This window comes from Carassius auratus, linkage group LG45M, assembly GCF_003368295.1.
Source record: "Carassius auratus strain Wakin linkage group LG45M, ASM336829v1, whole genome shotgun sequence".
Taxonomy (NCBI): domain Eukaryota; kingdom Metazoa; phylum Chordata; class Actinopteri; order Cypriniformes; family Cyprinidae; genus Carassius; species Carassius auratus.
The window spans coordinates 624,532-635,755 of record NC_039299.1 but is presented as its reverse complement, the minus strand read 5'-3'; the positions used below and the strand labels follow the sequence as shown (position 1 = coordinate 635,755).

Below are 11,224 nucleotides of genomic sequence, written 5' to 3'. Positions count from 1 at the left end.
TTGTCAATACTTATGAGAACTGCAGCACATTTTTCCTCTTTAAAAAAAGCATGAATCTGTCTCCAGCGTCTGTTTAGTTTGCGTTTAACATTGAAATGTACAAAATATAAATGACACAGCTGCTGGAAGAGGTTCATGCTACACATACAAGTAAAAAAAAGCTTGCATTTTCAGTAGAAACAAAAAACTGCACGTACATATTAAAACAAGTTTTATTGGCACTATGAAACAGGTTTGCAAAGCAGTGTTTTATTTGCTCATGTTGTTTACAGCAGCACTGTATTGCTACAAAACATCAATATTGCGAATCATAGATCAGCATGCATTTGTGTTGTTTAACATGAAGGGTGTTCAATACAAACTACAAACAATACAAGAAAGGTCCGCACGTCCACGTAGCAGCACATAATTCTGCACGAAGCCGTCACTGCTGCACAAATCTGTGCTGGACATAAATAGTTGAGGTTACGGGCAGACGTTTCCAAAAGCGGTGCTTCGCTATGACCAAAGTCCTGCAAGTTCAGATCAGTTTTTAAAACGAACGAAGAACGTGGCGCTGGCGTGTTCAGGAGAAGCTCATGACAGTCCTGCCCATGATCTGAATGTCATCGAAGGGGAACAAGGCCAAAATCTGCAAAAGCAAAAGGAGAAACTGTGACCACATCATCCCATTTCTAATGCAACGATTACTGTACAGAGCATATGCATTTACTGTATGCTGCTTTACCGTCAACACGGCACACACACAATACAATAAAACAATCAATAAAAGCATGTTTCAATTAAATAAATAAAAAACCCTGTTGAAAGGTATTGGTTGCGCAATAATGCATACTAATAAACAAAGGTTAACTATCACTAATAATCAAAAACATTATTAACAGCATTAGTATTATTTATATACTATTATAGTATTTAATATTACTATTTTTTAATAGCTTATTTGTATATATTTTTTTCCATTTTAATTTATTAAGAAATTAAAAAATATGTTATTTCATATTTTTAATCATATCATTTTATGATTATTCAAGTAATCAATATATTAAATTATACATCGTAATATATTTAAAATTGATTTAATATTTATTTTAATTATAATGATTATAAAATGATCATGAAAAGTGTGATTTATAAAAATAATAAAATAAAATTGGGGTTACAATATATTGCTGTAATATATATATATATATATATATATATATATATATATATATATATATACACACACTATTTACAAATATTTATATACATATTTTTGTATTTCATATTTTTAATATTAATATTATATTAAATTATACATGTAATATTTAAAATTATGTATTTTATTATATAATTATTTTAATACACATATAACTTAATATATTGATTATTAATTTATTAAATGATCATAAAGTTATCATAAAAATGATTAAAGAAAATATAAATAAAATTGGTTTTAAAAATACATTTAAATATATATATTTTAAAAGAAATAATATATATTTTTTATTATAATATTGTAATAATTACATATAAATTATATATATAATTACTAGAGATGTTCCGATACCCTTTTTCTCTTCCCGATACCGATTCCGATACCTGGGCTCAGGGTATCGGCCGATACCGAGTACTGATCCGATACCTGGGTGTGTATCTGTATATACAGCTGTATATACTACTAGCCCTGTGTAAATTGCTAGAATTCTTTTTATGGTGTGCTTCAGACAGATCCCTCAATAAAACATGAACAAATACATGGTGAACTACTGTATTTATTACAGTATTTTTATTATCTAACATGAATTTGACAGTATTATTTATTTTCTTATGCAAAAAAGAACTTCAAATGCAGCCAAAAATCTAACACCGCAAACTAAAAAAGGTATTTAAGTTTTACAATATAACTGTATAAAAAAACTGCAACAAATAAGTCTAGGAATATAAAAAAAGATCTATTAATCAGATAATCTCTAACAAGTAAAAAACAAGTAAAAAACAAGCAACCATCTAGGCATAATTATTATTATTATAGAGATGTATTATTATTACTGTAGGCAACAACAGTAGCTTTATATATTGTCAATTTACTCATGTAAACCAAACATTTATTTTAATGGGCTGCCATGAAGATCTTTGAGTGTCTGTGTTTATGATATGACAGTATTCTCAAATGAAACGGTAAATTCTCATGAAGTGACGGTTTATGCGTTCGTGTCCTCATGACACACAGCAGAGACTACAAAACAGCGAGCTCTCGCGCATCTGTGCCAGTCACCCACAGAGATGTAGATTTTGCGGGAGTAATATTTAAATAGTATTTTGCAGTTTAATATTCACAGACACTAGTATATATTCGGCTACTGTCTGGAGCCCTGCGCTTTGACTTACACGGAAGCGACTGAACGCAGTTGCCGGTACTGAATATACTCGAGAGTCTGTAACTACCGGTACTACAGAGACATACTGCTAACCACTGATCTATAATATAGTAGCGGCTTCACTGTCTTTTGGCAGTTTAGAATGTTCAGTCATATATAGATCAGGGCTGCTAACGCGTTTTCATTTCTTCTTCGCTGCTCTAAACAGGGGTTGCTTGTGGCAACACAGCACAACTTCCTGTGTTTTCAATGCATTTTGAGCAGCGAAGAAGAACCGTGCAGCGGTTAGGCAAAGCTTGCGGTCATAACTAGGTCTTTTTTAAGAAAATGGTATCGGATCGGTATATGGGTTCATGTACTCGCCGATGCCGATGCCAGAATTTGTTGTGGTATCGGAGATATTTCCGATACTAGTATCGGAATCGGAACAACTCTAATAATTACATTAAAAAATATTTTATATTATTCCATTATTATTTTTGATTAAATCACAGTATTTTATGATCATTAAAATAATGTTTTAATAGTTTTCCAATTAACGGTACAGAGTTGGCGGAGACTGAAAGAGGCACAGTGATGTCGATGTCCTTACATCATCGTTGCCGTCGGCCAGATCCAGAGCCGTCTCGTCCTCCATGTTTCTGATCATCTTGTCGGCTCCGGCCTGACACAGGAGGTTAGCGATGGTGGCGTCCTGTCGGCCCACGGCCAGATGCAGCGCGGTGCATCCGTTAAACATAGCCGCGTCTACATTGGCTCCTTTATTGAGCAGCATGTTCACCGCCGGCGCGTCGTGCAGCTCCACTGCCACGTGTAACGCCGTCTTCCCGCTCGTCCCCTCCTGAATGAGGAAATCAGACGGAGGTTAGGTCACAAGACTGAAGGCTTTGACTTTCACACATCAGAATCCACCACGAGGAGCTCACCTGGAGGTTCAGATCCACCCCGTTCTTCAACAGCAGACGCATCAGACGATGATGCTTGCGCAGCGTGGCCACATGGAGACACGTGAGCCCTGCACAGTGAAGATCAGACGCAATATTTAATCCCTCAAATCATATACAACATCACAATATCAACTCTCAAATACTGAAATCGCTTTTGAATGGGAACCCTGTTTGGACTCTCCTTTTGACTCTTTATCTGATTTTGTTGCATTTAAATATTTTGCATGATAAAATAGCACTGAATGCTAGATTTTGTGAAGAAGGGACAACGGTAGCAAGCTTTTTAGCTGAAAAAAAAAATGCAATAATTTTTCTTCTCTTTGCTTTTTTATATCCACATGGTAAGTTCAATGCTATAAAAGTAAACTAAAAAAAATCAAATGCATGACCTAAAACGAGTAACATAGATTACCTTATTAACTACAGTGTTGATGATGTAATCTGTAATCAGTAACGGACTACAGTTTGTGAGTAATCTAGCCACTCGCTGTCATGCTGACACAAAGAGAAAGCTGAACGATGGTGATGTTATGAAACGCCGATACTGGAAGCTCATGACAAAATGGAAAAACTCCAGGGCACTTTTTTTGCTGCCAACTTCCTTGTTCTGACACAACTGTTTCTGTTCACTAAAAAAACCTCATGATCCAGTCAGAACCAACGCAAGTGAAGGAACCAGCATCACAGAAGTGTGACCGCACTTCTCAGTACGATTCTTTCACATATACACAACAGACAAACATGAAAATAGCTGTTGGGCTATAATGCATGATCACTTTCTCTCTCTCTCACCTCTCCAGTTCTGTGCTTCCAGCACGCAGGAGAGTTTGCTGGGCGAGGCGTTGTGGATCATCTCATTGGCACAATCCCAGAATCCCTGCTCACACGCCACATGGAGAGGGGTGTTTCCATCCTGGTCCTGGAGCTCCAGCGAGACCCTCTTTTTTACAAGACCCTTCACTACGGAGGGCAGGTTCAGATACGTGGCCAGATGCAACGGCGTCTGTAGACAGCAGAGTTAAAGAAGCACATGAAGTACATGAAACTACAACAGATTGAGCTGATGCTGGACATTACAGGGTTCCTTTAAGTAATGAAAAAATAGTAACAGCCATTACATCTAATGTTTTATAGATATTTTGAGATTGATTAATTAAACCACGCACATCTGATGGCAATAGATAGGTGCGTTGGAGACAAAGACCAACCAGGTCAAAAACTAACAAGCAAAAAACTAATCTATCTATGCAAAAAATATCAAAATGTTTATTTATTGACAGGTTTAAAAAAAATCCTGATGAAGGTCATGCAATCCAAACATAGTCAATAAATAAAAAAATAATATTTTTTATGTGTTATTTGTTTTGTTTTGACATTTTTTGCATAGTGCAAGGGATTTGTTTCTTTTTTACATATTTTTTTTAAATATTTAAATGTATATTACATAGTTACAGGTGTGTGAGTGTGTGTGTGTGTGTATATATATATATATATATATATATATATATATATATATATATATTTTTTTTTTTTTTTGTTTGTTTTACAAATATTTATATGTACACAATTTTATGATGATTTAAATAATGAATAAATTATATAAAATAACAATAATATATTTTAAATTGTGATAATTCTATTATATAATTATTTTAATACACATACAACTTAATATATTTATTATTTTGTTGATCATAAAGTGTGATTTATAAATAAAAAATACATTAAATATTAATTTTTTATTTTTTTTAAATAAAATCACAATATTTTATGATCATTAAAATAATATAAGTATAACATTTTAGATATGTAAATTTTACCTTTATTTATTATTAAATCTGTCAGAGGGTACATGTGAACCAAAATGTTTTTTTTGTTTTTTTTTAGCAACCGGATATGTCGGCTTATGTGTAGCATGGGGACGGTCCCCATGTCTCAAAATGCAAAGATTACAACCCCAATGCTCCAGGCCATCATGCTCGATCTGACAGTTAGCAAGAGCGCTGAAGAATGGCATTCATCCTCCAACCCTTTTGACCGAATGACATCAAGGACAGTAAGAACTGAGGTTCATTTATTCCTAAGAAGAGGGACCATGCACAGGTTTACTCAATCTGGGAGTTAAACACTAACCGTGTCAAAAGGAAACATGCGAGTAATATGTCCGATGGCCTGGCTTTAGTTGATGACGTGGTTTTTGGTAAAGTGCAGCAGCATCAGTATTACTCACAGCTTTAAATGCTGAGTGTCAGATTAGTGCTGCTGTGTTTCCTTCAGGCCTTTAAGACCACCTGACGTCCTCTCATATCAAAAAACCATACATGAAATGGTGTTTGCAACCCAATTTTGGGTTTTGGGCTGAAACAGGATATATCAGTAAATGTGGAGAAAAACCATGTGATTTTTATTGGATGCAGGGCTTTTCCTTTTCAGAAAAGAAGAGCAAGTGATTACATTTGATCTAGAAATACAATCAGCAATTGACTGTAATCTAAAACTAGACGAATGAATCAATGCATCAATCGAGATCCCACCCAATGCATTAATACCATTCGTGATTTAAATATTTTAAAGCAGAGCCAAACTCCAAAACACTTACAGTATTTTCCCATTCAAATGAGATTTGGATCATTTCAATGGCATTTCCAAGGCTGGAAATCACAATTTTAACCCTTTGATGCATGCATTTTTTAATAAGGAAAACCCTTTAATGATTCTATTCTTGCTTTACAGTAAAAGGAAACATGTTCTTTCCCCAAAAATGGTGCATTGTGATGTGAAAGCAACACATTAGCCCATCAGTCCAGCAATAGTCATTCCAGCGGTGCATCACCACTTTCCACAGTGAATCTGTGAGTAATCACAATAATGTTACATCACACCTGAAATGGTTAAAACAGCTTTATTCATTGATATTGGTTTCCATGACTGTGAAGCACTTCCTTCTACCAAAATGCCAAGAAAAAGTCAATAAAGGGTTCATTCTGCTCTTTGCTCTAACTATAGCAATCATACTTCTAGACTGCGTAGGGCATTTCCTCAGAAAGCCCCTCGTCTGCGGTCACCAGATAAACCCCGAATTTCAAAATAACAATTGAAACAGAAGCTGTCAAATGAGTGTAATATCCCCCCCTCCCCTCATTCTGTGATACGAGCTCAGGGAGTTCCCCTCAAAGGGGAAACAAAAATAACCAAACTCATCCATACTAGATTTCCCTTCAACCCTTTTTCTGTTCCTTCAGGCTCTTATTCATGAAACACGAGCAGAAACCTCCACTGAATGCGACAAATCTGACATTCTTAAAGAGATACCTGATATAAGTTGTTCTGAATATCCATCAGCTCTGGAGAAAACAGGTCTATCAACTGACGTGCAAAGCATTCCTCTTCGTGGATGACGGCCAGATGGAGAATCCTAGAAACACAGACACAAAAAACAAAAGAAGTTGTTGAGTAAATGCCAGTTAAACGCGGGTTAAAAGCTGAAGCAAGAGTCAACGGTAAAGGGAAGGAACTATCAAGCAAACCGCAGTCTAAAAGCAGCACATTTCACAATGTGTGATGGAAAAATAGGGCGAATGATACTGAGAAACACGCCACATGAAAAGTGCATGTCAATGACAGACGCATTCAGCCATTGCGCAACACTGGAACTTTTGTGCATTATAAAAGCATTGCTATTCAAATGATAAAACCCGTCGGATGGAGCTGCTTTGGATACTAAAACCCTACAAAAATGATAACGCTGCTGATTTCAACGCAGATGAGATGCGAAGACGAACGAAGTGAGGGATTTGTAGTTGAGTGAATCTCAAGAAAACCAATCCAAACAGCAACAACAACAAAAAAAGAGAGATTGCATTATGCATAACACATAATCAACACTTTATTTTCTTTATGCAAAATATCCTTTTTGGCTAACATAAGACCTAGGCATGTTTTAGTTGCTAGTTGCACGAAACAAATCCATTGGTTTCTCAGCTCTCAGATGTTTCTGAGTCACAAACACAACCAGTAAATGATGCATGCAGGAACATAAATTAATGCACGCTCATTATCTTTTTTTCCCCGTCCTCCTGCTGCCGTGTTTCCTCGCAGGTGTGTGACTTCTCGGCTACTTTCCCCACATGCGATAACCTAGACTTCACTTTTACAGTAAGCCAGAAGGAAGCAGGTAGAAGCGAGTGGTTTCAGCATGTAAATAATGTGAGAGCAACTTCAGTGTCATCACATCTTATTGTGGTAAATCCATCGTGATTCATATTTGCTTCGCCGCATATGAAATCAACAGGTTCAGTTCACCTAAAAAGGAGCATTCGGTCAACATTTATTCCACCTTGTGACCTGGTTTCGGAAAACACCAAAGGAGAGATTTTGAAGAGCGTTAATGCTGCTCTTTTCCCATATAATGAAAGTGGATGGGGACTGGGGCTGTACTGTACAATGCATATGACAAATAAAGTCCATATGACTTATGCACAATATTTTGAAAGTCTTCTAATGGCTAGCCAAAATTTAGCTTTCTAAATTAATCTACCACTTATTTAGCCTAAAGAGGACTTATATTATTAGGTTAATAGATACACTGCCAATGCATAGCTGTGTAACACTACGCCTTCATCATATCCAATGACCTTCACTAATTATTAACATTGGAAGAAAAAAACATTTCAAGGTGTTTTATAATGTTTGTTGGTGCAATGTAAGGATTCCCAAGGCTTTGGCATTTTTATGATTTCATTATTAGCTTTTCATAACCACCCTACAGTTTGCGAAACTATTAGAATGTGATTTTTAATGCATTTTATGATATCGATAACCAAAAATGAATCTATCTATTTTTTTTCTTCTTAAAACAACAATATGGTACACAATAATCCCATTCAAGTCTATGCGATAAACAGGTTAGGTTACAAGTAATCAGACTACATTTGGCTACAATTCATAATTAATCTATCTAGCAGAAATGAAGACCTTAATTCAGATATTATTTTTAATTTCATTTATATCGGCCTCATTTATTAGGCTTCACTATTAAAGCATGCACTATGCAGTACAAAAACCTGGAATTTATTAAAAATGATTCATATTTGGGTGTCGTCATTTTGGATTATTCAAAAACTACTCCTCAAAAAATTCCTCAGTATATTTTCATTGTTGTATATGACTGTCTGTAATTATAAAACTGATATTAAACCTGTACAATGGGATACTACTCGCTCTTCCAGACTGTCCGGGGATTTCATTTAGCCAATGGAATTTCTTCATAAGCAAGTTCTTTACTCTGATGACATTCAGGGAAAGACAAAGGAGGTTTTTTTTCTTGCAACAAAGGCAGACCAGAGGTAAACTTTATCAGGTCGCTTTGATTCAAGAAGAATCAAAAAACAAGACGTTTTTTAAAATCACAGCCGTATTTCATCCTGGTTTGTCAGTGTGAAAACCGATGCAGAAATGAAAACTGTGTGTACGTGTCCACTTGTGCGGTGTTTTTGAACATATATACACGTTACAGGTTAAACCACGATCTGGTGTAAAGGTCAACACTTGCATAAACAGGTTTGTGACGTGCTTCTGGGCTAAATGGGAATTAAAAGCACATGAATGCGTGTTTATAACAAAAGCTTTGCACTCTCCAAAAAGCTGGTATCAGAATGTGCTTTCTGACCCAACGAGGGGGAATTCCACTGATGTCTGCATACTTCTGCTTTCTTCTTCTCATGCGCCATAAACGGCAGATCCAGTTTCTAGATGTCTGTTAACTGACTGTAGTGTTAAAACAGAAAACAGTCTGCTACTGTAATCAAAACTTCATCGCTTACACTAGAATGTGTGACTCGGCAAACTAAACAGACTGTTAAATGAATCACCTTTGAATTTTTGTGTTGTATTTTTGTCTACCAATAGAGTTTAACTTTTTACACCGATGGCTGGATTCCCAATGACGTCCTGTGCTCGCTGTTTGACTACATAAACATTTAATGCCTTGCAAAACAAAGAGTTGAACAAACTGCATTAGTCTCTGTTCCACCGAACCATTGCCTTTGCATTTTAAGATGCAAAAAATATATATATATATATTTTTTTTTTTGGTCAATAATGCATGCAAGGAGTGTAGTTGGCCTTAAATAACACTAAAAGCAGCTGTTAACTGAAACATCTGTTGACTTGTTATGACTTAAACATTTAATTTAAAAAATGTTTAGGGTGCAGACCTGCTTAATTTACACCTCTTGACCTTGGCACCTAAATCATTGCAATATTTTGGATTAAAATTAAAGCAACAAAGTACAAATATATGTGCAGCCCAGTTGGGATTTACTATATTTCCAATACACGACCTAAAGTGATTATCTGCTTTAATAAAAACATTAGAGTACACTATTTTCAGTTAAAAGTTCATTCATTTCCATTACTCCGCTAGAAGATATAGTCCCTGTCTTAAGGGAGCGTTGCAATGCAATTAAAATATTGATCAAATGGGGGCTACAGTAAAATGAACAACATGGATTTCACTTAACTTTTTCACGTAATAACGATTTCAGCTCTAATTAACAAAACAGTTGTTCCCCGAATCACTGTGCAGCGCCCAAACTATTAATAAGACAGGGACAGATGGCACTTAAAAATTGCATTTCAAAACTTTTTTGAGTTAACGTGTCTCTAATATATATAAAAATGCATTTTCATCTTTTATCATGTAGAAACCTTTTCTAAAAACAATGATGCATACAGAAAGTGTAGTAAGTTGAATATAATATTACTCCGCGGCGCGCAGCGCGCGACCTCGCTTCCTAAACCACGTTAATTAAAATGACAAAACCGCACTATTTAGACATCAAAACACACTTGATCTGCACTCAGGTGATGCATGGGAACTTATCAATGAAAGGGGAGTTTTATAAACGTACGTGTCTCCATCCTCTGTAACAGTTGTTAGGAAATTCACTTCCTCTTCGGTGTATTCACAGTCCGTCGCGCTTTCACATTCAGAAATGCGGCATTGCTCGATTATATCCCCCAAACTGTCCACATTTAGCGATGAAGAGACGTAAGCAGAGTCCAGTCGCTCGTCTGTAACGCAGGCTTTTTCCTTTTCCTGAGATCTGTCCGAGCTCGCGTCCTGTTCCCTGGAAATCGATTTGTACGAGTCGATTCCGGAGTCAATCCGACTCTCGTCGAAGTCGAGTTTGCCTTGTTTCTCGCCGCCGCTTTGCGCCATTTGGAAGCTTTGATGCTTAGGCTACAGTCCGAATATAAACGTAGCGATGTAAAAACGTAAAATCACCGTGACATTATGACACCAGAGACATTCGCTTTTGTTTCTCATCCCACCGCCGATGACTCCGCTGTCCAAACTTCACAATGGCTTTTTAACGTCAAGTCTGTGGTTTCAGGTTGAGTTCAAGTGTGCCATCCAGACTCTGTAAGTTAATGAAACCGCTGTGAGTGTGCAAGCAGTAAAGTGAAGCTCATGGGGAAGCGGCACTGTAGGCGGAGTTAACGCGGCTTTCAATCCGTCTAAAGTGGGAATTCCCTTCAGGGAGTGGCAAACCCATACCATTTCAACTCCAGTCCAAACACAACCTGACAACCCCACGGAATCTCCTAGAAGACCAAAACTACCGACCTGTTCTCTTTTTTGGACACCCGACAACTTCCTAAAACGAATCAACTGGCTTTATGGAGCCCTTTATTTCAACCTCTAGTTGCAACACAGCTTTTGATCTGGACATTTATGGGTTTCCCAAGAGTGCACGTGTTGGTTAGAATCACATGAGAAAATAGTCAGCAAATTTAAATGTATAAATGTGCATTGAATATTACCCTATTTATATTGAAGCCTGATATATTTGACTACATAACCATCCTGAGAAATTTCTGTAGAAATGATGCGCTTTAAGATAAGAGTCG

The 11,224-nt window shown here is 36.3% G+C and overlaps 1 protein-coding gene across 1 annotated transcript; it reads right to left on the bottom strand.

The window, feature by feature from the left end:
• Positions 1 to 194: 194 nt before the first annotated feature.
• On the bottom strand, positions 195 to 10,917 carry LOC113068539 (NF-kappa-B inhibitor epsilon-like). Its single transcript, XM_026241273.1, has 6 exons — positions 10,222 to 10,917; positions 6,623 to 6,725; positions 4,103 to 4,313; positions 3,290 to 3,378; positions 2,956 to 3,204; positions 195 to 631 (listed from the first exon to the last, which is right to left on the bottom strand). The coding sequence occupies exons 1-6, from the start codon at positions 10,530 to 10,532 to the stop codon at positions 566 to 568; spliced, it is 1,029 nt and encodes a 342-aa protein (XP_026097058.1). The 5' UTR covers positions 10,533 to 10,917; the 3' UTR covers positions 195 to 565.
• Positions 10,918 to 11,224: the final 307 nt, after the last annotated feature.